At 48.6% G+C, this 27,887-nt stretch overlaps 10 protein-coding genes across 10 annotated transcripts; 6 read left to right on the forward strand and 4 right to left on the reverse strand.

The window, feature by feature from the left end:
- Nucleotides 1-8: 8 nt before the first annotated feature.
- Pmar_PMAR024534 (hypothetical protein) lies at nucleotides 9-1,225 on the forward strand (the record flags this gene model as incomplete). Its single annotated transcript, XM_002767293.1, has 6 exons — nucleotides 9-69; nucleotides 125-183; nucleotides 232-326; nucleotides 374-589; nucleotides 639-837; nucleotides 889-1,225. 6 exons carry the CDS (start codon nucleotides 9-11, stop codon nucleotides 1,192-1,194), a joined length of 936 nt encoding a protein of 311 aa, XP_002767339.1. The 3' UTR covers nucleotides 1,195-1,225.
- Nucleotides 1,226-2,185: 960 nt separating this feature from the next.
- Nucleotides 2,186-2,816, forward strand: Pmar_PMAR024535 (conserved hypothetical protein; the record flags this gene model as incomplete). Its single annotated transcript, XM_002767294.1, has 4 exons — nucleotides 2,186-2,362; nucleotides 2,403-2,485; nucleotides 2,531-2,643; nucleotides 2,686-2,816. 4 exons carry the CDS (start codon nucleotides 2,186-2,188, stop codon nucleotides 2,814-2,816), a joined length of 504 nt encoding a protein of 167 aa, XP_002767340.1.
- A 177-nt stretch (nucleotides 2,817-2,993) lies between these two features.
- Pmar_PMAR024536 (gag/pol/env polyprotein, putative) lies at nucleotides 2,994-7,765 on the reverse strand (the record flags this gene model as incomplete). Its single annotated transcript, XM_002767295.1, has 1 exon — nucleotides 2,994-7,765. The coding sequence occupies one exon, from the start codon at nucleotides 7,763-7,765 to the stop codon at nucleotides 3,242-3,244; it is 4,524 nt and encodes a 1,507-aa protein (XP_002767341.1). The 3' UTR covers nucleotides 2,994-3,241.
- Nucleotides 7,766-9,121: 1,356 nt separating this feature from the next.
- Nucleotides 9,122-12,697, forward strand: Pmar_PMAR024537 (conserved hypothetical protein; the record flags this gene model as incomplete). Its single annotated transcript, XM_002767296.1, has 16 exons — nucleotides 9,122-9,277; nucleotides 9,336-9,479; nucleotides 9,527-9,659; nucleotides 9,712-9,863; nucleotides 9,912-10,022; nucleotides 10,069-10,207; nucleotides 10,255-10,373; nucleotides 10,424-10,696; nucleotides 10,744-10,910; nucleotides 10,960-11,084; nucleotides 11,408-11,495; nucleotides 11,570-11,657; nucleotides 11,707-11,847; nucleotides 12,216-12,299; nucleotides 12,352-12,447; nucleotides 12,504-12,697. The coding sequence occupies 16 exons, from the start codon at nucleotides 9,122-9,124 to the stop codon at nucleotides 12,579-12,581; spliced, it is 2,094 nt and encodes a 697-aa protein (XP_002767342.1). The 3' UTR covers nucleotides 12,582-12,697.
- An 80-nt stretch (nucleotides 12,698-12,777) lies between these two features.
- On the forward strand, nucleotides 12,778-13,481 carry Pmar_PMAR024538 (conserved hypothetical protein). The gene is made up of 5 exons (XM_002767297.1): nucleotides 12,778-12,916; nucleotides 12,966-13,025; nucleotides 13,072-13,194; nucleotides 13,239-13,327; nucleotides 13,371-13,481. The coding sequence occupies exons 1-5, from the start codon at nucleotides 12,805-12,807 to the stop codon at nucleotides 13,407-13,409; spliced, it is 423 nt and encodes a 140-aa protein (XP_002767343.1). The 5' UTR covers nucleotides 12,778-12,804; the 3' UTR covers nucleotides 13,410-13,481.
- Nucleotides 13,482-13,875: 394 nt separating this feature from the next.
- On the forward strand, nucleotides 13,876-14,416 carry Pmar_PMAR024539 (conserved hypothetical protein; the record flags this gene model as incomplete). Its single annotated transcript, XM_002767298.1, has 4 exons — nucleotides 13,876-13,987; nucleotides 14,037-14,096; nucleotides 14,137-14,259; nucleotides 14,304-14,416. The coding sequence occupies 4 exons, from the start codon at nucleotides 13,876-13,878 to the stop codon at nucleotides 14,414-14,416; spliced, it is 408 nt and encodes a 135-aa protein (XP_002767344.1).
- A 160-nt stretch (nucleotides 14,417-14,576) lies between these two features.
- Pmar_PMAR024540 (protein kinase, putative) lies at nucleotides 14,577-16,006 on the forward strand (the record flags this gene model as incomplete). Its single annotated transcript, XM_002767299.1, has 5 exons — nucleotides 14,577-14,717; nucleotides 14,763-14,855; nucleotides 14,914-15,144; nucleotides 15,191-15,917; nucleotides 15,972-16,006. The coding sequence occupies 5 exons, from the start codon at nucleotides 14,577-14,579 to the stop codon at nucleotides 16,001-16,003; spliced, it is 1,224 nt and encodes a 407-aa protein (XP_002767345.1). The 3' UTR covers nucleotides 16,004-16,006.
- A 337-nt stretch (nucleotides 16,007-16,343) lies between these two features.
- Nucleotides 16,344-19,849, reverse strand: Pmar_PMAR024541 (DNA double-strand break repair Rad50 ATPase, putative; the record flags this gene model as incomplete). The annotated part of the gene is made up of 16 exons (XM_002767300.1): nucleotides 16,344-16,391; nucleotides 16,484-16,635; nucleotides 16,690-16,798; nucleotides 16,850-16,987; nucleotides 17,135-17,230; nucleotides 17,283-17,320; nucleotides 17,370-17,444; nucleotides 17,524-17,632; nucleotides 18,016-18,102; nucleotides 18,147-18,282; nucleotides 18,498-18,642; nucleotides 18,685-18,785; nucleotides 18,832-18,956; nucleotides 19,355-19,449; nucleotides 19,623-19,692; nucleotides 19,739-19,849. 16 exons carry the CDS (start codon nucleotides 19,847-19,849, stop codon nucleotides 16,344-16,346), a joined length of 1,635 nt encoding a protein of 544 aa, XP_002767346.1.
- Nucleotides 19,850-19,922: 73 nt separating this feature from the next.
- On the reverse strand, nucleotides 19,923-24,074 carry Pmar_PMAR024542 (hypothetical protein; the record flags this gene model as incomplete). The annotated part of the gene is made up of 11 exons (XM_002767301.1): nucleotides 19,923-19,976; nucleotides 20,026-20,093; nucleotides 20,889-20,932; nucleotides 20,976-21,064; nucleotides 21,993-22,112; nucleotides 22,175-22,287; nucleotides 22,610-22,719; nucleotides 22,978-23,081; nucleotides 23,400-23,528; nucleotides 23,701-23,862; nucleotides 23,919-24,074. 11 exons carry the CDS (start codon nucleotides 24,072-24,074, stop codon nucleotides 19,923-19,925), a joined length of 1,149 nt encoding a protein of 382 aa, XP_002767347.1.
- A 1,591-nt stretch (nucleotides 24,075-25,665) lies between these two features.
- Pmar_PMAR024543 (hypothetical protein) lies at nucleotides 25,666-27,276 on the reverse strand (the record flags this gene model as incomplete). The annotated part of the gene is made up of 1 exon (XM_002767302.1): nucleotides 25,666-27,276. The coding sequence occupies one exon, from the start codon at nucleotides 27,274-27,276 to the stop codon at nucleotides 25,921-25,923; it is 1,356 nt and encodes a 451-aa protein (XP_002767348.1). The 3' UTR covers nucleotides 25,666-25,920.
- Nucleotides 27,277-27,887: the final 611 nt, after the last annotated feature.

The raw sequence follows: 27,887 nt of genomic DNA on the forward strand, positions 1-27,887 counted from the left end.
GATGCCTCATGTTCTTTATGGATAAGGCTAAGGACAAGAGAGACAAGGCTGCTATGAAGGATGCAACAGGTGGTTAACAATCGGAAGGTCCCTGGTTCGATTCCCGGTACGTGCTTTTTTACAGGTACCGAGAAACTCACCATATTCGGAGCTCAACGAAGCCGTCGTGGAGCCCTACTGAAGGTGTGTCTACTACTGACCATTCCTTTCCCACTTCGTTACCGCCCCTAGGTGATGTCGTCGGTTGAAACTAAGAACCCTGGATGGTTCACAGATGGCTGCACGGAGAAGCGCCATAAGGACGTGAAGGGCTTCGCTACTGACAGGTGGGCTTTTGGGCTCGATATTGGGAATAGGTAGAGATGATGATCAGGCTGTATCTCTCATCGGATGATCTCTCCTATGCTTTGGGTAAGCGAGGAACTACTAGGAAGAAGTTGGCCGCTGCTTCTGGGTGTATATTGGAGTATGTGGGCCAGTGGTGCTTCATGGCTGGCACTGAGGCGCAGAGGGAGAGGTGCCGTAAGTACTTGAAGTGGTTGACGGCACAAAGGCATGGACCTGTTAGTCTTGGTAGTAGAGACTTGAGGTAGGAGGACGATGTGGGGGAGGTGTGGTATGGTTGGCTTTTATTGTAGGGGAAGAGATGACTGGGATAGAGTTGAAGTGAAGAGGGAGCTACGCTCGCAGTTGGCTGGTAATCGTGGTCAAGAACTGAGGCGTGTCGAAGAGGACACCAGCACGTTCTGTTTCATGGCATATAATGAGGATAAGAGCGATGAAAGGCTGTTGGTGTTTGGGTATAGTCAGGCCAATAGGGAGAGGGCTATACGCCAGGTGGGTTATTGGCTTTATGTGTGAGCTGAACAACAACGTGTTTTATGGCAGATTGAAGAGCTTCTACGACAATTTGAGTACGGTAGAGGAGGGTATGATGATGATTACTCGTATGGAGGCTCGCGAGGGGGGTACAATGACAGGGGTGGCGGCTCGTCGTACTATGGTGGTGGTCGTGGTGGTGACAGTTATTATGGGAGGGGTGACAGTTATTATGGTGGCCGTAGAGGAGGTGACTGGTGGGGTAGCGGTTCGAGAGATCGTAGGGATAGTGGTTATAATAGAGGGGGTAACAGGAGGTCTCGATCGGCTTCCTATGGTGATTATAGGGAGAGCAGGAAGAGAGACTACTATTAAAATGGAGCACTCTGTTATAGGGCATTAACGTTGTTGGGTAGATGATCTTAGAAGTAGTATCGGTGAGGAAACCATTTCTTGATATAAGTGTTGTTGTAGTGTTGGAAGTGTTAATAGAAGGATTCACATTGTTGTTATTATATATAAACCTGAAGCTAGTGTTTGTTGGAGTTTCACCCATTTTACGTGAAGTGGCGTCGTAAAACTCTGTGAAAAGCGCGATATTCGCGGTGATATGCAGTAGTCGCGAAATATATTTTCCACCAGTGTTTTTCATATCACTAGGGTGAAACTCCATTTTATCAGATCTGCCTTATATATGTCAACAGTTGTATAAATATGAAATGATGAAAACATGTATATATTCCTAGGATCAGAGCGTATAGAATTATATTTTATATACGTTGATAATCTCTCAATGGGAAGCCAGGAAGTGGACACGATTTCTCAGAAACTGTAATCTCGGGGAATACACATTGTGGGTAATGCGATGAGGAGGACGGCGCCGATATTGGCTAACGCGAGGCAGAGGAGAAGTAGGGAAACTTGAGCTGGATGGCTACAGTTAGTGACAAACTATAGCTTCCTCGAAGTAATCATGCTCTAAGTCCCGCTATGTGGTGGCTGCATACTACTAGAGAGGGCGCACGCCCTAAACCCTTACAACATTGTGGGTAGTGCGAGGGGTTGGAGTATGTGAAGCCTAGGCTGATTAGGCATGCCTTTCTGTTGGAGGATATGATATGGTATAGGATACTATAGGGAGCTGATGAGACTGTGGCGTTGTAGTTCATGGAGTGGTAGGGATAGATTGTCTCTAATTGTGCTGATGGGTACGACTCCTCCCCACATAATTTCGTGGCGCGTGACGGTTTTGGGGACACAGGGTGTGTCTCCTTGGTGGCTAGAATAGAGGTCTACGGTACGTTGATTCTCCCGTTCTGTTTCGTGATGGAAGTTATTGAAGCTTCTATATAGATCGATCTTTAAAATGGCAACTGCTGCTGCTGGTGCTGGTCGGCGTGGTGTTCTACCAACAGTGTTAAATCTTGTGGCTCGTCACACCCCGGCCGTCCGTCTCATCGGAGTCGCTCCTAACTACATGCGACATTTCTCTACGAGTGAAGCGAAGGGTCCGAAACCGTGGGGGGATGCTGGCAACGAATGGGTGAGCACAACATTAAAAATGAAGTTGAATTTTTGTATAGGTGTTGGCTGATGTTTGTATAGTTCCCATGGGAGTTGGCACCAGTGTTTCCAAGTACGTCAGTGAAGTTGAAAAAGTTCTAAGGTAGGCTCATCGGTATCACACTGTGGTGGTTGTATAGGCCCTCAGGGGCCATCCGGGGGTAACTACTACACTACATGGCTATGGCACTAATATCGAAGGGCAGTGGTCGGATGTTATGGCGGCTGTTAAGGCAGCTCATGAAGTGCTGCATGGGATGGGTGAGGCGTTACTAATGGTTTTTGCATCTACTGGTGCTTTAGGTTGCCCTAGAGTGAGCTCTAGTATGAGATTTGGTACTCGAATAGACAAACACCAGACTATGCAAGATAAGGTGGATAAAGTTGAGAAAATCATTGCTGCTGAGTCTGCTGGATCTCAAGGGGAGAAGTGAATAATAGTTGTTATCAACAATATCGACTTTCTTCTGTACGGCTAGTGTTGGGTTCATTGTGGAGTAGCGCGCGCCCTGGTGATCGATTATGGCCAATGTTGTAGCTCTGTGGTGATCCTGATCCGTTTGATGAACCCGAAGCCATAATGAGTGAATGATAACAGATTAATAACCACGATAGTCGTAGTGTGTGGGGTGCAGTATGCCGTGAAACGCATCTATCCGTTTCACTTGGGCGAGTGAGAGATATACAGGATATAAAGAATGCAAGAATCATCATAGTGAGTGTATGAGAACTGAGTGGTATTGAATGATAGTGAACCACTACGAGAGAGAGCAAGATAGCAAGAGAGTTATCTTGGTTCTCACATATCTCCCCCCCTAAATATACGTAGTGAAGTGGAGAATATTAATATTAGTTGACTTCATTGATGGTATAGACAGAGGTTTCGGTCGGCTTGGACAGAGTCATCGCTGAGACGATAAGTCGCAGTACCGAGAACGTCCTTGATAGTAAGAGGGCCTGTCCAGTTAGGTTGAAGCACACCATTGGACTTGTTGTCGGTCCACTTGAGTACTTTCTGCCCAACAGCAAAAGTGCGGCGACGCGACTGGCGATCACCAAACTTCAGCATAACCTTAGCCTCAGCTTCTTCCATAGCATCATGAACCTCCTTGATCATAGCCTCACGGCGAGAGAATCGACGCTTAGCTTCGAACTTGACTGTATCAGCAGTGATAGTATCGGAGATGTCCTCGAACCGTCGACCGAGCGAACTGGCATCGGAAGAACCCATAAAGAGTTGTTGAGGAGTATACTCACAACCATCATCGAGGAGGCGATTGTTGCAGCGCTTTTGAGCAAGAGGAAGAAAGGAAGGCCAACGATCAGTATTGCCCTTGCACATGGCTTTTAGAACTTGCTTCAGTACCCCGTGTTGCCTCTCCAAAGCTCCATTGCGATTGGGCGAGTAGACTGGAACATACCTCACTTGGATACCCCAAGACGCAGCCCAACCACGAAAGTGCACTGATTGAAAGGATGCACCATTATCGGCAACGAAGCATCGTGGTGATCCTATCAAGCTGAACACCTGATTGTCGATAGTATCAGTGATGGCCTTTGAAGTGATCGATGAGACCGCTAGGAACATGACATATCTACTGGCCGCATCCATAATAGAGAGCACATACTTCGAGTTATGTAGGGTGCTTGGGGGAAGAGGTCCCACGGTATCAATGTACCACACATCGCTGACCCCAATAGAGTCGCGTAATGATGAGATGATAGGTAGTAGAGGACCACGTCGAGCACGTACATACTGACAGTAGCATTTACCAACAACCCGTTGCACCGTATGAGCGATGCGGAGGCAGAAGAAGTCACGACAGATGATCTTAAGAGTCTGCTTGACGCCACAGTGACCATAAGAGTGGTGGACGTGTAGGGCAAGGGACTGACCATATCGCCTGGGAAGCACATATTTATCCCGAATCCTCAGCAAACCGTTATCGTCAATGCGGAATTTCGAGAGACCTCTGCCAATCAGGGTTCGTAGCTTCTCGCAGTGTGCATCAGAGTCCTGGGCTGCCTTGAGCCAGGTACGAGCGAGTTCTGGTTCGAGAGGGATAGAGCATTGCAGAGGAAAGTCAGTACCAGTCTTCCAAGCTGTGAAGCAACGGTGCAGTAGAGAAGGAACAGGTAGAGACGACAGAGGATCCGTGACTGTGGCTGCAAAGGTAGTACAGCAGTGACAGCTAGCAGGATCTTGTGCAACATCGTCATGAAAGTGGTCAAAGTAGTTGGTAGCAGAGTGGCCTTGATGTGTGGGTATAATGGTCGGATGCTTGAAATGTTGGCCGTCCTCGATACATCGCGCCATGGTATCGCAGAGACTTGGCAGAGGATGATCTCTCGACACCCACAGCACACCATCGACGTAGGACTGGAAGATCATATACCTAGAATGCCACGAACCATAGTTGAGTTGGTCGAAGTTACACCACTCTTTAGTACAGTTGGCATTGTCGGTAATAGAATAGACCGGTGGTAGTAGTAGTGTCTTAGCAGCCTCTAGTAGCAATAAAAGGGCCATCCTTTCACGTGTTGTGCTGGACAGAGTCGACTCCAACTTTGAGAAACGACCACCGAAGATCTTCACCGGTAGCACTGAGAGAGGTCTTTCGCATCCCAGTAGCTCACTCAGAGACGGAGAACCCAGTAGGAGTGGATGGTCGTCAACGTTATGACTCGGATCCTGTGCAACTACTCGCAGGACGATACCACTCCATGAATGTTGGTTACCATCGGAGATGAGAATAGTGGCGATATGGTTGGCGTCACTCTCACTATACAGACTCATACAGGGTACTCCCGACATGTAGAATCCCATGACCTCGCGAAAGGCGTTCGGCACCCGTTCGATGTGCTCGACCAAACGAGGGTCATCGGTGTCGATGTTGTGGTCGCCGAAATCTTTTAGAGCATGTTGGAGTACGTCAGTAGCAGTGAGTATCCGAGGAGTGAGCCATCCTCTCATGTAGTTAGCCACACCAGTCCAACTTCGCAGCCAAGCCGTACGGTACTCTCGCACAGGAAGCTTACGACGCTTAGACTTCTTGTTCTTGGGATGGAACGGCAACCCCTTGATGAACACTTGTAGAGCGTTGTCGATGGCAGCGTCACTGAGTACCGTGCGTGATGGCGATGGTGTTACCCCGTGCGATGAGAGGCGTAGACCACAGAAGTCGATGATAGAGACTGGGCCTTCTTGCTTCTTATCGTTGATGTGGAAGTTGAGGTTGGTTAGTATCTCCTTGGCGATGGTCATAGCTTTGACTATATCGGCATCACTACTACCACAGAATAAGAGGTCATCTTGGTAGCAGACTACTGTAACGTCAATGCCACCCTTGTCAAGAGCTGGTTGAATGAACTCAGTGACGATCTTGAGAGTACCAAGGCCGAAGAGTAGACTGCTGAACTTCCATCCTTGGACCAAAGTGGTGAAGCGGTAATGCTGAACTCGATGAGATGACGGATCCTTGGCGGCAACAGCGAAGAATCTTGAGAGCTTCTCACTTAGATGGAGACTATAGAATGCGTGTTGAAGATCTAATCGACCGAAGGATACCGTACGTTGCTTGGGGATGTCTTGGATTTGTAGCAGAGCCGTGGTTAGGAACTGCTTGGCCAATTTAGATCTCTCAACCTCCTTGATGCCATCGCATGGAGTAGCCGTATAGATGAATCGTTGCTGCGAGTCGTAGACAAGTCGAAGTCTGTTAATGGGTCTGCAGTCAACTGTGACACGGAAGCGCTGATGAACATCAGGAGAGCTGGCACTTCTCGGAGCCGTAACAACACCGTCAGCTTTGTCCACAAGGCAGATCTCGCAGATGATGGGACAGTCCTCGGGCCGAACTTTCTCAACCTGTCCCCTCTTGGCCATGTCCTCAAGACGAAGGAAGATGATGGCATTGTCCACCGGAGCCCGTCCTCTCGGAGCTTCACGGAAAGGTTCCACGACGGCATGTTCCAGAGCTTCAAAGTGGACCTTGATGATCTTCTTCCCTGGGGAGCTAGGGTCCTGGACAACGTCGATAAGAGGAGTGCATTCCTCAGGATAGTGATCTCTGATGGCAGAGCTGCGAGCACAGTGACCAGCACGATCGACCATGGAGTTCGTCATACTCTCAGCACCATTGGATGACGGAGTAGATAGACCATTGATCTGAATGCCATGATCGCTCACCATACGGATTCCCAGATCTGAGAAGAGATTTCTTCCCAGGATGCAAGGGGGCTGACAGCCCGATACCACCAGAAACTGTAGAGGGAGACGGGAGAGCTGAGCGTCGTTGAAAGAGCAGTGAAGTGTGACAAGAGTGCTGCTCGAAAGGAGCTTCCCGTCGCCAAACTTGATAGAGATTGGGCTTGGGAGTACAATAGAGCTGCTCGGCTCGATGAGGCCATTGCGACTGAGGAAACTTATTGTGGATGAGTTGATCAGAGATATATTGGCTCCGCTGTCGACCAAGCCGACCAGTGGGCAATATCTCTTAGCAGTACCGACACGGATCTCGATAGTAGGATCCTGGGGCAGGGAGTTGACGAAACGTGTGGTGGCACTCAAACATGATGCCTGTGGGTCCTTTGAGATGACTGCCTTGGCCGTGTGGGTCTCTACCACGTGCAGACCAGAACTGTCGTCCTCACAGTCGTCACCCAGGGATACCAGTGAACACGTTGTCTCTGCGCTACCATTACCCTTCCTTGAAGTATTGGATGGCTTGCCACCAGATAGACCTCGTCGGCATACGCCGGATAGGTGTCCAGCCTTCTTGCAACGAGAGCATTGTAGTTGAGAACGGTTGCACCTATGGTTTTTACCAGCATCACCGACCGTGAGTTTACCACAGCGACCACAACGTTCATGTTGGCGATGGATACTACCAGTAGTGCAGGAACTGGCATGATGACCTTTCAGACCACATCGAATGCAAGCATTGCTATCGAGACCAAGCTCTACAGCAGCAGCGGAGTGGACTTTGGCGTTCATGGTCTTCTGATTGGCATCAGGACGAGTGACAAGACCTCCTTGAAGTTGTGGTTGATGTTGTTGAGACTGTCGTTGGATGCTCGAGGGAATGAGCTGGTTGTGACCGTTCTTGGATTCCAGGAAGCTCAACATTGACTGTTTGAACTCCTCGTATGGCAGTCGGAGTAGGGGATCCACCACACTCTTAGCCATAATGGAGTCTGCATCAGTGAGACCATCGGCCAGTCGTTCACTCATCTCGGCATTGCTGATGGGGATACCAGTAAGGGTCTCCTTGATATGGGCCACGTCCTCAACACGCTCAGCGAAAGCAGGGATAGCTTCCTGAGGGCGTTGCTGAAGAGTACGCCACTGTTGGTCAATGGCTCGCATCTCCAAACGGGTCATATTAGAGACATCCAAAACTTTGATAATAGCTACATGACCTTCTTCTCTAGCCACACTGATAGGAACCTTCTTCCTGACCCGAGACCTTAGTGGTTCGCGTAGACAGCGAAGAACAATAACAGCAGAGACTTGTCGGCTGCATTCGAAGTGGTCGATGGCAGAGCATATGGTAGCTCGCCATCTGGCATAAGAACCCACGTTAGTGATGTTGAGGATGAACTCATCAGGAAGTGGTTTTCCAAGGAGAGAAGAAGCTTGTTTGTGTGCATAGTCAGCAGAAACGACAGAACAATCATCCTTGACATAGAGAGGTCGCAAACCGATGGTCGAAGCATTCGATGAGGACAGCACAGTTGGTGATCCCGTTTGTAGATGAGGGACATGCAAACCCGTGCACGATCTTGAAGATGCTCTTCCACTCGGAACTTGTTGTTCCATTCGGGGAGGTAGAACTGATGTCGAGATACCAGCAGCAACCGATGTCGTCCGTGAACCCACCAGTTGAATGGGCGGCGGAGCAGATAGAGGCGTCCGAGAGGTTGCAATGAGTTTTTTCAGATCAGCACGAGAAGGTAGACCATCATCGTCTCTCGACAGAGTGGGCAAACCTAGTTTATCGACAATGATATCCATCAGGCAGCGAACAATCCACTGAGCGCATGGTTTCACCCATGGTGGAAGGTCACACGACAGAAGGTGGTCATCAGCAATGGTCACGCAACAGTCAACGCAGGCGTCGAAGGATGCTCGAAGGGAAGTGTGACTCGCTGAGGAGACTGCTTCAGTAGCTTGGCTTTGCTGACCACTGTCAGTGGCTGGGCCCTGACCGTCAGTGCCAGATGTTGTTCCCTCGACCGAAGCCTGTGTAGGGTCGGTTGTTGGATTTACATCAACGGCAATGGTCGCTACACAGTCTCTCAAGACGAGCCTGTAATCTCCTTCTCCGCATTCAATATGAACCAAGGCATCACCAATAGAGCCATGATGTCGCAGTAGTGCTTCTCGGCAGACAGACCCCAATATGTTGTAGCTCTGTGGTGATCCTGATCCGTTTGATGAACCCGAAGCCATAATGAGTGAATGATAACAGATTAATAACCACGATAGTCGTAGTGTGTGGGGTGCAGTATGCCGTGAAACGCATCTATCCGTTTCACTTGGGCGAGTGAGAGATATACAGGATATAAAGAATGCAAGAATCATCATAGTGAGTGTATGAGAACTGAGTGGTATTGAATGATAGTGAACCACTACGAGAGAGAGCAAGATAGCAAGAGAGTTATCTTGGTTCTCACACCAAGTTCTGTCTACAGTCTTCGTCGCTAATTTTGGTTGTTTGTCACCAGCTTATTGAGCATGTCGTCGTCATTATCTAGGACTAGAGCAGCGTCATTCAGTAGCGTACCAACACCTGAGGACTTCGTAAGGAAGTGTATAACTAGATCGCCCTTCTTGGTAGCGTTGAGAGAGGCTAACACTCCCCGGAGGCTGAGGCCACTCACTGTAGAGGAGGTAGGTACTGTTGGCTTTGGGGTAGATGATGATGATGTTGGTCGTCGTCTGTGGTCAGATAGAAGGATTGGAGGCGTCTGGGTGTAGTTCTGAAGACTGGCAGGAGGTCATGGTTATAGGGGAAGAGCCATTGGCTGTGAAGATGATAAGGAACTGTGCATTTCAAGGACGAGTTGAGATTGGTGTGGTAGAAGGTTCTAAGGTGGGTAGTGGTCTTCGGGGGGTTAGGCTCTGAGGCTCTACGTGTAGGTTACTCTCAGTGACTATAATCGTCATCAGCTACCGTGTGGCGTCACCAATAGCGTACTACAGGATGTAGTAGTAGAGGCTGGTACTCTGATAAAGGACTGCGGCCTTGTTGCTAGTACTGTTGTCCGGAAAGGTAGTACTACTACTACCACTCCAACCATCATTAGTGTCACTCCTCACCTCAGGAGCGGCCCTTATACGTTGTGGGGTCATTGAAGGGCCCTCACAATCCGACTGCTGTAGGTATGGTAATGGCCATACCTTGCCTCTGGCAGAGGAGACTGGTAGTAGGGAGACACGCCAATTTGCTGAGCTCTCGATCGAGATAGCGGCTAAGGTGTGTTGGAGGAGGATGATGACCTTGTTGTGGGTATGTACTCTATAGGTGGCCTCTGATAGAAAACTAGCGCATGGTTATCATAAGGCAGTGAACGATTATGTTGCTGCGGTCGAGGCTTGTGGAAAGGGTCGGACGATTGTGGACGAGAATGCAGTGGTAGGGATGAGCCTAGTTGGGTAGTTGTGTACTATGTGGTTGCCAGGTGTTATCGTGCTGTTCTATAAAGGGTAGTTATATAGGTCGCAAGGCGCGAGCAGTGAATTCTAAGATCCAAGACAGTGCTTTACTCGAGGAGAATAATGTTGAAAACTGCAGCCTTAGTACTGCTATTCTCCAGAAGGGTAGTGGTGGGCATAGGGCGAAATTGGGCCTACTTTGAATCTTTTAGCTGCGAGCGTGGTATCTTTTGGTATGGTCGAGGGCTCAGTACTGTGCCCTACGGTACATGTTGAACGACACGGAAAGGTTTTTGATTCTATCATAGGACCATGTTCAGGAGTGGCCGAGGTGTGGTATGGGATTTTGGGGTTATTATTTTTAACGTATTTTTTTCTCAGGGAGAGGTGACTGCATCGCTAATAGGACCTTTCGTTGGCTTCCATCACCAAGCCTTGCTGATTGCATGCTTCTGGCCAGCCGGTAGAGGAAATGTGGGGTATGGCGCCAACGTGGGGTCTAATCATACGGGCAAGGCCCCGGACCAGGAGAATTGGCCTGGGGAAGGGACATTCTTCGGATTGGCGTCGAATATAAAGTACCCTTTTAACCTGGTGGATGCGCCTTATTCTCTTATTGCTACTGGAGTCAGCTGTTTGCCGCAAGCGATAGGGGTAGGTGGATGTAGGATGTGGAGGAAATGTGGTATGATTGGGTTTAGTTACCATTTAGTCTGGTGAACGAGTCAACGGAGCACATCTCCGGTCTTTCTCCTGCTATCAATGAGGTTACACCAGGATGGATGCTCAGCGACAATATGTATTCGCTGTTCCGAAATGAAGCCAAGTTCGAATCCCGGCAGGGGAATCTTCCTAAAGATGGGGTTATGTAAGGAATTACCTTGATGTTAGTGGTTGTGCATGGGGATTTCATTCAGGTATCAATATTCAGTGTTCCGACCAGAGATAATGGATAGAGTCGTCAAGGCTCGTGATGCTTTGAAGGCTGTGGATCCTAAGGATGCCCGTCTGAGGGACGCGAGGGGCCGAGCAGTTTATACTGGTGGGAAAATATAAAGCACATGGTCATGTACATGGTGACGAGGTGAAACCTCTGAGAGAAAATTGTTATTGGTTTTTGTTAATTTTCATCAGAATTTGTATGTGAAATTCTATAATTAGTGAGGAAACTCCTGGGCTCAGCTGAAGAAAGCGAACATATATTCCTACTCCAACACTGTCTAGGTTAGACGGGATCGCTTAGAAGGGATAGTTATGGAATTTCATGGTTTTTCATTGGTATTTCGTATGGATGGCCATGGTGGTACTTGTTGGAATGATGGGAGAGTTCAGGGAGTTGTGGTATCGGAGATATTTGTCGTTCAGATAAACAGATCGCCATCTTGGGCAAGAACTGGATGAATGACTCGGCTCGACTCACAGCCATCAAAACCTATTCAACATTCCTTCAATGGTAATATAATTCTCGACTGTCATTACTAACCCAGCGGCGGGCGCGCGCTTTTGCCAGTGGGCTCTTCTGTTTAGGTATGCAATTAGAGGTTTATGGAGGAGGTTGGCGTTACATGCTGATGATGATGAGCTGCTGAGGACGCCTGGAAATGCAGCTAAGGCGGTAGAGTTTCCTTCTCTCTCTAGTTGTTGAGAGTAACTACCTAGGATAGGTTTCGAGTATATTGGCATACCTGAAGTCCCCTCCTGTAGTGGACCTAAGTCCTCTATATGAAGACCTTACTGCATGCGCCTTTCGAGATGAAGTCTCGCAGGCTGAGTTAAAGGACCTGCAGTGGGCACATGAATGCAAGGTAATGTGGCTGTAGTATTACTTCGCACAATTAACGATGTAGTTATGCCGACATAATCGTGCGTTAAAAATTCACGGATATCGTCGATATTACCCCATGGTCTTGTCTCTTCATCGTCTCCTATATAGGATCGCGGAACTGTCTTCCGCTATCATGTAGTTTACATGCATTTCGTGCATTTAGGTCATTTCTGCAATGTCGTGTCCGAGTTTTTTCTATATAACTCAGTGATTTCGGTATACTCTTCCGAGGAAAGTTCTTTCGTTCAATCCTGACTGTCTCCAGAGCAGCGTAGCTATGGCCGTCTTGTCTCTCGAAAGATGTCGGGCGAGCGAGATTGTCAAATGAGGTTAGTGTATTATTGTCAGATTCTTCTGGCTGAGTGCCATGACCCTCTGAATATACCAGCACTGTTGCGGTGGTATGCGGAGACGAATCAAGCGATCGCTAGGGTGAGTTGAAGTCGTCGTGTTGCTGACAAGTTCTAAATTGCTATCCTCTTAGTCGTGTGAAACGGCCAAGTCCCGGGACGATGCTAGGGGGGCGCGTATTATTGGGAGTAGCTATACTGAGGCTCATGAGGCGGCTCACGATAACAAAGTGGGTGGAAAAATTGTGGTCGTGAAAGTTGCATAAAGCTCAAAACGACTTTTCAGGTTTGTAAAAAGGCTATGGCGGAAGCGAAAAGTGTTAAGGACGATATTGAAAATTTTCTCGCTACTTCGAAGCTGTGAACTTCTCTCTGTGTAATTATTTTACTCTGTATTCTCCTGGAAAATTCCTAAATTCCTTTTTTTCCTGTAGTATGCTATCACTGTTGGTAGGGTCCCTCAGGCTGGGGTTTCTGCGCTGGTGTCAGCTTTGATGGGAGTGCTTTGGTTTGTTTTCTGTTGTTGTCCTTGGGGGGATTCGAACCTGGGAGGATCGTTTGCTGCAGTACATTGATCTCGTGGTGTTATGTCCGACACAGAGGCCCCCACTGCTACTACTACCCTTTACGTATCGCCAATTGCTGACCCTCTTATGGGAGGCAAGTTGAATGCTCGTGCTATGAAGCTTGTGAAGAAGGGTAGTAAATACTACTACTAGGGAATTGTTGTTGTATATGTCCTCTTTAGCTGCTACGACTAAGTCTTTACGGAGGGGCGTACCGGAGGTCCTGAAGGCCATAAGGAAGGGTAGTTGGGGGATTGATGGTATTAGTATTATGATGATGATGATCAGGTCAGAAGGGTATGATACTATTGGCTGCTGATGTTTACCCTGTGGATGTTATTGCTCATGTGCCGGCCTATTGTGAGAAGAATGGTATCCCTTATGCATACGTACCATCAAGACAAGCGTTGGGTAATCCAAAGGTCGTGGGTTCGATCCCTGGATGGGGTATTTAGGTACTGCCTGCCAGACTAAGAGGGCGGCCTCCGTAGTATTGGTGATACAGCCTAAGGATGACTCTACTTATACCAAGACTTACGAACAGGTATTCCTCCATTTTACCGCGCGCCACGAAATTCCCCCGTCAGGTCCACAAGGGGATCCTGGCCATCAATCCCTACCTGTAGAGATTCGGAACCGCTACCGACCAACGTTTTACCCCCGAGATATTACCAACGATTATACCCACCGCCAAAACGTTGCTTTCTATCACTTCTGGTATGGTCGTGTTTATACTAGGCTTGTGGGGCTTTCCTCGAGACATGTTGGAAATCGAGTCGGACGTATTTTCAGCTGCTTATGGGGGTTTGTTATGAGGCTTTGAAAAGTGTTGGAGTAGTAATGTATGTTCGCTTCCCTCCTCAGCTGAGCTCGGAAGTTTCCCCACTAATTATAGAAGTAGATGAGTTCCGGTAGAAGTCTTCACAGGAACCAACAAGAAATTTTCATATCATCACCATCACATGTAGTTGACCATGTGCATATTTTTCCACACCGACTGTGGAATCTTCGCACTGCGAAGATTTTGGGGGATATTCATCTGGGAAAATTCGGTTGATGAAGAGCTGTGGTTGTTGTAGTGTTCTGGTAGTAATGTCCGACACGGAGGCCCCCACTGCTACTACTACCCTTTACGTATCACCAATTGCTGACCCTCTTATGGGAGGCAAGTTGAATGCTCGTGCTATGAAGCTTGTGAAGAAGGGTAGTAAATACTACTACTAGGGGATTGTTGTTGTATATGTCCTCTTTAGCTGCTACGACTAAGTGTTTACGGAGAGGCGTACCGGAGGTCCTGAAGGCCATAAGGAAGGGTAGTTGGGGGATTGATGGTATTAGCATGATGATGATCAGGTCAGAAGGGTATGATACTATTGGCTGCTGATGTTTACCCTGTGGATGTTATTGCTCATGTGCCGGCTTATTGTGAGAAGAATGGTATCCCTTATGCATACGTACCCTCAAGACAAGCGTTGGGTAATCCAAAGGTCGTGGGTTCGATCCCTGGATGGGGTATTTAGGTACTGCCTGCCAGACTAAGAGGGCCGCCTCCGTAGTCTTGGTGATACAGCCTAAGGATGACTCTACTTATACCAAGACTTACGAACAGGTACTCCTCCTCAAAAACAAATAAATACCATCGAGTGCATGTTCAGGTTAAAAAAGGTATTATTGCGATCAACCCATATCTCTAACTTACCGTAAAAAACGATATTCCTACCGTTTCCTCTGTCGGCTCTTCTACTTGTGTTAATTCCCCTGATTACCCCTGTTGTTGAAGGCGTGTATGTTATATGAGGCATTATAGTCGTTCTGACTTCGAGTTCGGCTCGCTCCTCGGTGTTGGAGCCTTCGCCCAAGTGGTGCATGTACGGGATAAGCTCACAGGAGACGAATATGCATTGAAGATACTTGATAAGAAGACCTTGGAAAGGGTGGGTAATGCTATGTTCGTGATGGGGTATTGGTGTTTGCTTTAGTTGAATAAAACAGCACAAGTACTGAATGAAAGAGACACTCTCACTAAGTTGAGAGATTGTGATAACATAGTAAAGTTGTTTTTCACGTTCCAGGTGGGTGGTGGTAGGAGGAGGCACAGGTTCGATCCCGGCATGTTGCATTTTCTGTCAGGATCGAACTTGGCTCTATTTTGCGCTTGAGTATTGTGAAGGAGGGGATCTTGCTGAGGAGATTGGCAGATGGGGACGCGTCCCCGACGACCTGGCGCGGTTTTATACAGCGGAAATTGTAAACATGCTTGTACAGTTGCGATCAAAGGGTTTGGCACATCGCGATTTGAAGCCCGATAATATTCTCATTAGTAAAGGGCATTTGAAACTAGTGGATTTCGATGTTGCTAAAGTACTGCTATAGTCGTTAGTGATGTTGGTCATTAAGTGGCTCTCAGGCTACGTCACCAAGTTTGGCTCTACAGTGTGAGAGGAGTGCCTCTAGTGGTGACACGAAGTCAGTCTCGTCGACTACGCATAGTGATGATGATATGCAGCTGAGACGTATGAACACCTTCGTGGGGACAGCCCAATACGTGTCACCAGAGATGCTCAGCGACTCAGCCGTAGCAGGGTTCGCCTCGGACCTATGGGCTTTGGGGTGTATCGTCTATCAAATGGTTGTGGGGTATTCGCCCTTTCAGTCGGGTTCAGAGGATCAGACCTTCCAAATGATCCTCGCGACTCAGTATGATATGCCTGAGGATGTCTCTGAGGAGGCACGGGATCTCATCAGCAAGTTACTGGTATCAGATCCGGCCGAGCGATTGGGCTTTAGGAATCTGGGCGAGTTAAAGGCTCATCCCTTCTTTCGCGGTATTGACTTCGCGACTTTACCCTTTACTCCGGCTCCTCAGCGAATTCATCATGATAGGAGTCAATCGCTGAGTTACGGGAGCGTCGAGGACGATATGGGTGCTGAATTCGGTATGGCTTCCCATACTATGAGGATATCGATAGATGACAACTATGATCCGGATGATGACGATGATGATGAGAGAACCCCTATGGTAGGGCAGGTCTTTGGAGGCCACCATGCTCAGCGTATTATGCCGTTTAATTTTATTGAGGCGGCCAGTAGGACGGCGAGATCCCCGAGAAGCACTGAGAGTCAGCAGCAGTCTAGTAAGATTCAACAGGGAAGGGCCTCTGTTGAAGATGCAACGTTGACTTTGAAAGGTGCCACTGAGGATGGGGCTGATGAGCATTGAATTGTTGTTACGTCATATTCAGTCGTATGAAAGAGTATGTTCATTATCGGCTCCTTTTATTCATTTTTTAATATCTCTATTGTGTTATACGAGTAGCGGGCACATCATTGATGAACACACGAGGGGCTACTTAGGAAAGTCCATGTGCTTGAGCCTCCATACTATTTCTCGTATCAAGAATGACAAACGTATGCAAGTATATGTGATCTCCCACTAAACATTCGAGCAAAGCCGCGTGTGGAAAGTTGAGTTTGGGAATCTTGTGTGGAATTCTACTCGGCACTATGGTAACACAAGCAGAAAATAAGGTAGTGACAAAACATGAGACATGACGATAGACTCATGATGACGCTCTCTCCACTTCTTTCCTCTTCGATAGCGACTCTACCTGGGACGGAACAGGCCCGATCACCACTGTTGAACGAACTATTCGAGGTTCATGGAAGGTAACTTCCATGACCAGCGAGCGTCATCTGTTACCTTTTCCTGCAACATCTTCACTTCCAACCTTTGCATGCGGATGAAGTCTGTCTGCTGTTCAACCATGTGTCGTAGTTTATCTTTCTCCTCATTTTCCTGTCGGCTCCTCAAACTATGGACCCGCCGGTCCTTTTTACTACTCGAAAGATCTGCTGAGGATATAGATCTCCCTCCCTCTCAGAGGATTCACCCACGACACCACTTACCTTTCTTCTCACCTAAGGAAGTTTCCGTATTAGTTTTCTCTCTATTCCTTCCCTGAGCCTGTTGATACTTCCCACGAAGATCCCGCAATTCCAATTCGAGCAGTTTAACCTGATGGGGACTATAGGACGGCCCACAAAAAGCTCATCGAGGCGGCCTCACTTTATCCTCGAGATTCTTATTCCGAACACGATTGCCGTTGATTTCATTCAGTAGGGTTGCGTTCTCAGTAGCTCGACGACTAAGGTCCCGTCTGCTGGCTGCATTAGCGCGTGAAGACTGTCTAGTGAGGCTGTGCAACTGACTCACACATCGCAATCCTGTATATCAATGTACGACACAGGAGACAATCGTGATAACGATTTCATCAAGTGGTATTTATATAAAACAATCTACACGAGGGTCGTCAAGATACAGAACAAGTCCGAAACCATCCCATGTGCTCACCCTCTTATCCAACGCCTTCATTTGGCGTTGAGCTTCCTCTGAGCCAAGATTCTCCCGAGGGTCAGATGTGGACTGTGCCGACTTCATCATATTCGTCTGCCGAACGCCAATCAGGTGATAGAAGTGTCCCCCCACTGTCACCACTCACTTGTCGAGTTGTGATACTGCGCTTTACTGGGGTCTCCTCTGAAGTGTTCGAAATGATGATCTATCCTAGTCTGAGGACCTTCCCTACCGTCGCCGACAACATGCTGGTGATAGATCCTCTTCAAGAGCTTAGGCCACTCCTTCATATCCGTATGATGCACTACTGCCGAAAGCTCTCTCTTCAGCTCCAACAGCGTATCTTAGGTTCACGCGTGGTAGATACAGATGATGCCCAAATATACTCTTCCCCTCCACTATCGCCTCATTCAGCATCACCACTTCTTGTCGATGGTGAACAGCAAGATGAGCCTTCTGCTCGACATCATCCTCGAGCTTCCTCAACAGCCTTGCCTGACTATACACTGCTCCCAGCTCCATAATGAGCGTCTCTCATTAGAGAGAATACTATTGCACGTGAATGATACGAATTATCATTAATCACGAGTCGTCAATCACTATCAACAACCACGTATAGCCCTAGCATACACTACTAGAGAAGTTCTAGAAACCTCCAGAGGTGATGAAAGTCGTTTTCCACACGATAGTCTTCGAGAACTTCTAAGCGTGGACCCATGGTTTAATTTAATCATCTGCTACAACGTACCCGCTGAGCTGCTGACCTTACGTCGCTACCCCAAGATGGTATAATCGTATCGGCGTACGAGGACATGACTCCGCCACACACACAAAGAGAGGAGACATTTCCCTACAATACTCGACATCCCCTCCCCCACCTGTCCCTCTAGTTCTTGTTGCGTCTCAACCAGCCTCTTCCGGAGCTGTTTGATCTCCTGGTCCTTGGGGGCCACCGACTCGCTAATCTGCCATACCTCCTGCCGGCTCCTCAAGAGGCGTCTTGACTCACCTCACGCAGTCGGTACTCGACAACTGTCCTTGCTTTAGTCACCGACTCCACCTTCTCACGTAAGGCCCGAACCTCTTCCTCCATCTGTCGCCGACCTCGGACGTGCTCACCACTCTGCTGCTGCAAAGCTTCTATTCTGAACGGCAAGGTTTTTAGTCCCTATCCGACCCCCCCCCTGAAGAACAAGCCCAATGTGAAAATATATGTTTGGTTTTCTTCAACTGAGCTCTCACGATATTATGAAAATCCATGGGTAGAAGTATGAAAAATTCAACCATAATTTCTCAAAATGTAGTGTTGACACATGTAGTTGACCATGTGCATATATTCCCCCCACACTGGACAAGTCACCTCCTCGATTGCTCCTCCAACTTGATCTTATAAGCATCCATAACGCTGGAGGCCTCGGCCGACTCGTTTGCCAACCTCAGCTTCTCTTGCTGCATCGCCTGTATACCCTTAGCTAGGTCCTCCTTCTCTTTAAGGCGTTGCTCAGCTATAAGAACCACTACTCAGCGGGGATGTCGACTTCACTCACCGTCTTGGGTGAGCTTTCTGATTTCCTCGTCCTTCTCGCAGATGATTCTATTAACTTCAATTTCTCTCTCATTCGTCTCCATTTCCAACATAGTTTCATATCTCACCATATCATAGTGTATCAAAATTCGCATTATTTTTTACTTACTTTTTCCTGAGATCTTCGGCCAACTCCTGGCTGGCCTCATGGGCCTCTGTGGCTCGCCTGAGACGAGCTTGAAACTGCTCTCGAAGAATTTTCTTCTCTCGCTTCGACCGATCGCGCTGCTCAGCCTAGTGATAATTTAATCAACTACTGTTATCAAAAAAATCATGTCAATGAATGGGGAAAAAAATGAAAAAATTTCAGTTTTTGTGAAAAAGAAGAAATGAAAAATCGGTCATTATGAATATAAAAAGTAAGATCTCACTCATCGTGGTATGATGAACCTTCATCAGGAAAGGAGTAGGATGTACTCGAGGAATGGTATCACACCAACTACGTGCCATCAGAGAATCCAAAGCGAATATGATGGAGTTTCACCACCCTAGTGATATGAGAAACACTAGTGGAAAACATATTAACAACTATTACGAGGCGCAAATATCGCGTTCTTCACGGAGTTTTACGCCACTTCACGTAAAACGGGTGAAACTCCAATAATAAAAATCATCATCACAACTCGCCTTACTTCTTGTATTTGGCTTTCCTCAATATCCCTGCGTCGACGTCTCTCGAGCTCCTCTATCCGAGCCTCTCCCACCGCTAGCTTCCTCTCATAACGAGCTGACAAGAATTCAACAACCACGTCGTGCTTGTTACTAGTGAGGAATGAGTCTAGGACATCTTGTAGCGACAGTAGCAGTGTCGAACAGGATCAAACTAGACACTCGCCATCATCATCATTTATCAGGTTATAGTTTCACCACGACGTGTTCACAATAATTCCCTTTGGCCACCTTCCAGCTGCTCAGTCGTCTCTACTTGACTCGTCTGCATAGCCCTCATCCTCTTCAGTGCATCCTTCTCCTGCCAGACACACTCCCTCAGAGGGCACCATCATCTCCTCCCCCACCTTGGCATCAGCAGCTGCCTCCAGTGCTGCATACCGTCCTCGGAGTTCCTCTATCTCTGCCCGATCGCTGTCCCTAGCCTTCGACACCTCCTCCTCCATCTGAGTAGTCATGGCAGCGATGGTCTGTGAAAGCTCCTTCCTGCGGAGCGGCAGAGTCCTCGTCGTTGTGGACAACAGACAGGACTCACTCGAGTTGGGCTATCATCTTGTTGGCTTTTGTTATATCATCTCCTCCCGCCTACCACTCCTCGAGTAAATCACCAACCACTCAGTGACCACCTCCTTACTGTGAGGCGGTCTCGACTGATGGTGAGAGTGTCCTTTGGGAAACGAATCGATCGGTTGTGTTGTAAGGCTGAGATTAGAATAGAAGATGATACAATAAGAACAACAGCAGGGCGCTACTACTACTACTACTACTACTACTACTACTACTACTACTACTACTACTACTACTACTAGGAAGAATTCGCATATGGTCAACTACGTGTATTGGTGATAATGTGGAAAATTCCGAGGAAGTCTTGGGAAATTCTTGTTCGTTTCTGTCTCCGAATTCGTATACAAACATCTACAGTGAGGAAACTCCCGAACTGAGGATCTATTCCTCTAATAGTGCTCGCTACTGGCGAGACCTACCACTGCTACTCTCCCCAACTCTGAAGAATAATACAGCTCTATCATCGCCAATGGTAACCACTCCGACGCCAGGACTAAGAAGGCAATGCGAAGATGAGCTGAGAGGATACCGACATCGTATTTAGCGCTTTGACTGGGCCAATGTGAGCGTTGTAAGAATCGATACAACTCGAGTGGGGTCCACTGATAACGTCGATAGTGCCCTGGGAGGTGCCCACTAGCAGGGGAGGTGACCCCTCAGGGCTGCCGTCTGAACAGATGTGATAGCGAGGGGCGCGGCAGATTGATTTACCCCAATGTGCTAGGGCGGTCGGATAGAAGGCGCCGGGCAGGTCCACAGTCGAGGCCCATGGGGTGACTTCGTAAACGATCTGCCACGAGGAGGTTCTTGGCACAGACCGCCGTCACTGATGGATACTTCCCCCTTGAGAAGACGTCTGAGGACTCCCTGGTATCGATAGGATCGACCTGATGATGCAGAGGCAACTCAACGGGAGCTCGGGATGCTCACCTTGGCCTGGCGTGGTGATCAGACCACCTACGACTATCTCCGACCTACACGAAGGGGTAACTCCGAAGCAGGAGGGAGCCTCCTCACCGGCTGTAGGTCATGGAAGTGTAGACACAGCCGTTAGTGGAAACGTGCTCCCATTTACGCGACCAAGATGCGCATTCCCATTCGGTGACCTGTCGAGAGGCATCGATGGGAGAGGTCCAGAGTGTCCCTACATAGCTCGAGGAGACAGCATCGGTGAAGGCAACAGCCAGGTGGCGATCTTCTGAGTCGAAGGAGAGGCCACATACTCCTGGATTGCCTTGGGAAAGGCAGCTTATTCGGCCTGAGGGGTGAGGTGGTGGTGGTGAGAGTAGAGTGGGGGTATTGAGGATCCAGAGGTGGTTGTTGAGGAAATAGAAGTCACGGAAGGAGTGGTATGTATTTAAAGTAGTAAAAGTTACGGAAGGAGTGGTATGAATTCAAAGCAGTAGAAGTTACGGAAGGAGTGGTATGTATTTAAAGTAGTAAAAGTTACGGAAGGAGTGGTATGAATTTAAAGCGGTAGAAGTTACGGAAGGAGTGGTATGTATTTAAACGGTAGAAGTTACGGAAGGAGTGGTATGTATTTAAAGCGGTAGAAGTTACGGAAGGAGTGGTATGTATTTAAAGCGGTAGAAGTTACGGAAGGAGTGGTATGTATTTAAAGCGGTAGAAGTTACGGAAGGAGTGGTATGTATTTAAAGCGGTAGAAGTTATGGAAGGAGTGGTATGTATTTAAAGCAGTAGAAGTTACGGAAGGAGTGGTATGTATTTAAAGCGGTAGAAGTTACGGAAGGAGTGGTATGTATTTAAAGCCGTAGAAGTTATGGAAGGAGCGGTATGGATTAAAAGTAGCATGATAATTAAAGTACCAAGAGCGAGTGATATAGAGGAATGTGGAGGGGCTCAACGTGGACAATCTACCCCTGCCTTCCGAAGGTCCAACTCTGAGGGTAGCAATCTTGGCCAAGCCGCGATGCATGCCAAAGACTACCACCTGAGGTGAGTGTGGTATGGGGAGATGTTCGAAGAGCTGATGATGATGATGATGATGATGATGATGATGATGATGATGATGACCTGTTTGGTGTCTCCTCCGACATCCCCAACAGCCAAGTACTGCCCACCAGCACTCCACACCAGTGGCGCTGCTTCGGTAATCAAAACTTCCTTCAGGACGACGAGGTCCTCGTCTACCACCTGAGTCGAGGTGTCCAGAGACCTCCATAGGCGAACAGGAGAGGTACCATTAGGATTCTGACTTTCTCTGTGAAAGCCACTGCCATGATAAGACCACCGACCGGATGGATCGCAACGTCAATAGGCTCCTCAGTGAGGAAAGCCCGGCTGAAGACCATGTAGGGTGAGGGGAGGCCTGGCAGGGGGGTCGCCATGTACGTGGACAGCGGCAGCACTCACGCCAGATCCTAAGAGTCCTGTCTTCTCTCGATACCGTTACCATCACCTCTCGTAGAAGGCATACGGACAGGCCTATGATGGGCTTGGAGTGGTCTCGGGCCTCGAGATTGAATTCTCACCGGTAACCGCTTCCGAATGGAAACCTCCAGAAACGACTATCGCCTCCACGGGCTTGGGGGGAGGACCGTCTTGGTGCCAATGTGGTACTGCATATACTGCGGTAGAGGGGAGGGCTGGAGGGCTAGTACAAGGTCAGCAGGATGCTTGGGGGGGCTCACTCAGGATCTCCCGGCTGTGAGTAACGAATACCATCCATTCGCCACTTCGGCATAGGTCTACGGACTCCAGGACGACTTGAGGTCGGTCTAGTGAGACTCGGCGTATGAGCCTAGACAGAGTTATGGTGATTTTGGAGGAGCGTACTGGGTACTTATAGGGAGGCTCTTGTTCCCGGTGGTGACCACCTTCCTCCCATACAGTAATCGTCCCTCCACTGCCGACCACGATGAAGCCTTCGGTGAGGGAGCAGACGGCTCGAGGGCAGAAGTTTGGCAGAGGACAGGGGAGTTGGAAGGTGAGAGTGGGCGAGGCTAGTAACAACCTGAGCTGTGATCCATGCAGTGAACGCTGGAAGTCTCCTCCCCACCTCCCTCCTTCAGAGACGGCGATGATGTGAGGACCATTGCATACCGCAGAGGACGACAGCCAAGCATGGTCAATGATGCGCGCATCCCCCTCTGTTTCTGAGGTCTGATCACGGAAAATTTCCCCAGCCCTATGCCGACACCATCTACAGGAGGAATCTCCTTCAGAACGCCCTCAGAGTCGCTCTGAACGAATCTATACCCATCCCGACCAGCGACGCAGAACAAGGAGGAATCGTCGGGACAAAGGGTGACCTGTTAAAGACTGTTATCGCTCTTTTTGCGTTGGTGGCGAGGTACGTCGCTGAATTCACCACTGACATTGAGCTGTTTGCTATTCTTGGTATCGATGGAGATCTTTCGAGGAGCGGCGGAACTCTACAGGGACGGGAGCAATGGAACATCCCAGCTCTCCAGTGCCAACCTTCTGAGTTTTGCCTTTCTTGCTGTCCCATTCAGTAACGTGGAAGAGGTCTCCGGCATTTGTGAGGACGACCAGACTACCACCATTGCTGGACAAACCGATCGAAACGATTTTCCCTCCCTCTTTCTCCTAAGGGAAGACTAAAGGGAAGTCCATCCAGAGGCAGTATGAGCTCGCCTTGGTAGACTCAGGGAGGAGTAAGACAGCTCGGGGGTGGTTGCCAGGGACAGTCGGATCGTAGAGCCCTACAGCCATCTGAATTGCTGTACTATGAAAGTCCTCTATGAGTTGAGGTCTTCACCTGGCCGTTCGTGAGCAGCTGACCGACGGCAAGTATACCACAGTCGAGGCTCTTAGCTACAGCAGTGATCGCTCTATGGGAAACCTCGATAGGAGGGGAGAGGATGTTCACAGTATTGGAATCGACGTGACGGAGGCATACGTGTCTTCCGCATATGTGAACCTTGCAAGCGGAAGTATATTCCGTCGAATAAGGGTTGATGTTCGAAGCAGACTCACCACGAACTGTCCGGTCTCGTCAAGGAAAAATACTGGGCCTGGCCTCAATGGTTTCGCGTCGTCAGTACTAGTGGTCACACCAAGGGCGTGCATTAGCTTCAACCTCGTGATAGCACGTTCCTCGCCGCCCTTCTGCGGTATGCGATTGTCAGGCATCGACATCGTGGGCGAACTGATGCACGCTCAAAAGTTGATATCCTCAATTCAATTCATAAATAGTTACGGGTGGACTCTCGAGTGGAATCGGTCTTACTAACGGCGAAGATGATTCCCACACATCGGAATTGGAGTCACTTCGGTCGTACTCCGGCGAATTTGATTCAACTGAGGCATATCTTGGCATACCTGTGGCATAGCCGCCCCTTCCCGACAGAATTGATCTCACTAAGAGCTAAGAAATATGCCTTCAAAATAAATAGACGGCGAGGCCAACAAAGAACAGCATCATACCGTTACGACAGACCTCTACTCATCTGCTCATATGTACGGAGGCATATCTTAGCATACCTGTGGCATAGCCGCCCCTCCCAAGACCTACGAAATATACCTTATCAAGACCATGTACATGATTCGATATCCCCTCCATCAGGCGAGTGCCCCGACCAGCTCCCTCCAGCCAAGTACACCCCTTCAAAAGCATCCCTGTCTGATAGGTTATCTGATGATGGGGAGGTGGTTAGGACAGGTTGCAGCGAGGCCACTCGAGGGAGGGGAGAGCCCATTCCTTCCGAAATGTTTCATAGGCTCTTGTTGGTCATCCAACAAGTCGGCGATCTTCAGCTTGATCTAACAACAGCTGTTAGATCAAGCAAAGCGAGCCACACTTGTGCCGCAGTGACGGACACCAAGTTGACATTAGGACGTTTGGCTAATGGTGACATTCACCACAAAAGCTGAGGAACTCATGTGGGTACTGAACACCGATCATGGCGTAGAGGGAACTAAGCTCTCCGTTGAGAACGCTTCTTCTCCCACTGGGCTGGTGTGAGCCTTTAAGAGATATCATCATGACGATTTACAGAAGGTGTGGTACCATGAATTGTTTCGCAGTGGACTAGGAAGCTCAATCAGACCCTCACCTGGAGACCGAGAGCATGTAGCTCTCCCGAACCCAAAAGATCCCTCACAAAGTCCTACACCTGAAAAGATATGGATGAGGTTGGGCCGAGGACAACCCGCCTTACCTCACGATGATGCTTGATCGTTGACATCCCCTCGAAAATCGGATCGACCATCAACACAACCAACTAACAAAATGGTCACCTTCAGAGGCTTCAGTGGAACACAGGACAACACGATGCCACCGGTCTAGACGAACCTGAGCGAACAAGCATGTCGCCGAGAGAGTGAACGAGAATGGTCCTCACAACGTAAGGCAAATGCTTTCTGAATTATCCTCACCCACAGGTTTCCGCTGAAGTAGTCGCAAGGCCCTTCACTGGACACTCCATAGACTAAACCTTGACAGCAACGCTGTTTCGAATCATAATATTCATCTGATATTAATGAGATTGAGCATTAACACTCTGCGAGAAACTCAGGAACTATGCAATTAACATTCTGTGAAAATCAACATGAATTCGGAGCTTACCAACACTCTTCCTCATGTCGTTATTAGCCTCACCTTAGCTGTTGCGTTCGTGTAGTGATCTTTGGTCCTTCTCTCAACTTAATTTTGAATAGACATTTCCAATCCATATGTTCGTAGACATCCTCTCACTAATATGAACACAAGTCGACATTGCTTACGAAAAGATTCTTCGGCGAAACCTGCTACAGCTGGTAGTACTTTCTACGACTGATAATGATTATGGGGAATAAAATTATACCACTACGGGGTAGCAATGAAAAATAAGATAGATCCGGACCAGCATACACCCCTGGACCTTCCCACAGGGTGCAAAGTCCCTCAGAGTAAATATTACATACGTTGCGTCGAGTGAATCGCGACTTAGGCGATACTAACGAGATATATTATTGCGAAGATACTTCAACTGGACTCTCAACTGATAGGTAAGATAGGCCCTTGGGCATCCGAATGCAGCACAGGCATAAAACTTTGAGTGTGGTTTAACTGACTGGAGGAGGACGACGATACTTGTTCATTAGATGAAGCTTGACAGACATCCTCATGGTGTGGATAGACACGCTCTTTAAGGGTCTTAACGAATGCCCTCATGCCGGGGGCGTCAACTACGTGACGATACTTCATCATCTCAGCTCTATCACAAGAAGCGTCAGCAACATCCTGTCGTAGTGGGCCGTATACCTCTCTACCTCTAACTCGTACGCTAGCTCTGTAACCCTTGTGCATACGTCTAACCCCTATAGGAGCAGCATAATCCAGTTTCTTGGGCTTCTTGATTAACAGCGTAGAGGGATGTCGATCGGTAACATGCTTCATCTGCTCAAGGAGCTGCATCACCTCAGTGTTCGTCATACCCCTCTCCGCTCGTAGTCGATGAACCTCCTTCTGGTCCTCAACACATTGATGAACAGTCTCACGGTACGGCCCAGTGGCCTGTCGCCCTCCGTTCCTAAGAATAGTCACCCAACCATGAACTCTACGAACCACCCTCACCGGACCATTGGCATCATCATTCGGGAAGTTCTGTGCACCAGCGAACTTGCCCGTAGCATTGTTCGCCTGAGACCTCCCCGTAGATCGCCCTATAGTAGGAGTAGTTACCGCAGCAGCTAATGGTGTAGGACCAGATGACTGTGAGACGACCGCAGAGAAGAGTTCAGGGCCGAGGATAAGGGCAGGCCCACTGTGTTGTTGCCCCTGGAATGGACGCTTTGGGGGGCGATGACTGAGGGATGAAGAGTCTGCAGAAGCCTTCGAGGTGTCTGATGGTCCCAAAGTAGATTTTCTACTGTCACTTGTTGCTAAACCGACCAAGGCCGAGTAGAGGGCTTGACTGTGATCAAGGCCTTCTGAGGGGAGATCCCTGTCAACATCAGTTGAGGTGAGCAACTTGATAAGCAGAGCAGAGTTGTCATTAGACCCGATCACAGAGGTGTCAGGAACGGCGTCACTCGGACCGAGATCGTCACCAATAGAAGGGCCACAAGGGAACTCTTCGGTGCTGCTCATCTTAGCCATCTTTCTCGCTCTCTCAAAGGGGGCCTCATCATCGAGTCCTTCGAGAGTGGGGAAGAAGTCAGAGCCGTTGAGATTGTTTCCCGGCAGATAGAGAGTCTCAGACATCCCCGAGGTCAGGTCACCGGGATCCCCACCCTCACATCCAGCCGGTGGTATGAAGCCAGATTGGTCCGAGTGCTTATCAATGGGAACATTATCACCACCCGCCGCGTTGCGTTCAATGTCGTAATTCGAGTCGATAGGCGTGGACATGCGTATGTACATACGTCAGAACACAGATTTTGCACGCAAGCGCTAATCCAATGTCGTTAGAGGAAACGCAAGATTTTCAAGATGTGACGTGACGCCTCTATGCTGGGATGCCCAGACCTCTCAAGTTGAGAGTCTCAACTAAATTCATATGATAACCTTTTTCACCCACCATTTTAAGACTTTGTCACGTTATGAATGTTGAGGTCGTTGAATGAGGGTTAGTATCAAGCAGTTTGGTTGTGATCGGTCAGTGTGCGGAGATGACAGGCGAGCGCTTTTGTTTCGCATTGCCAATATTAAATAAATTTTGGTAATCTCAACGCTAGCATACCCTCACGATGGGAACTGAAACTCTCTGGGACCGCCTCCTCTGCAAGAAACCGTGGATTCTGATAGTGGGTCTTGACGCTGCGGGTCTACTACAGGTGACGGCCTTTACGAAGGCCTCGACTGACTCAGCAGAGTCTTATGTGCGGGCCCCGCACTGCGGGGAAGTAGCATGTTAGCAACGAATGGTTACTAACCATGGTCAGTAAAGACGTGGGCCAATCACCACTCACGACCGTTGCACTGCATCGTCGTACGGATTATCGCATAAAAAGTTATGAGTT

This window comes from Perkinsus marinus (assembly GCF_000006405.1).
Source record: "Perkinsus marinus ATCC 50983 genomic scaffold scf_1104296970858, whole genome shotgun sequence".
Lineage (NCBI taxonomy): Eukaryota > Perkinsozoa > Perkinsida > Perkinsidae > Perkinsus > Perkinsus marinus.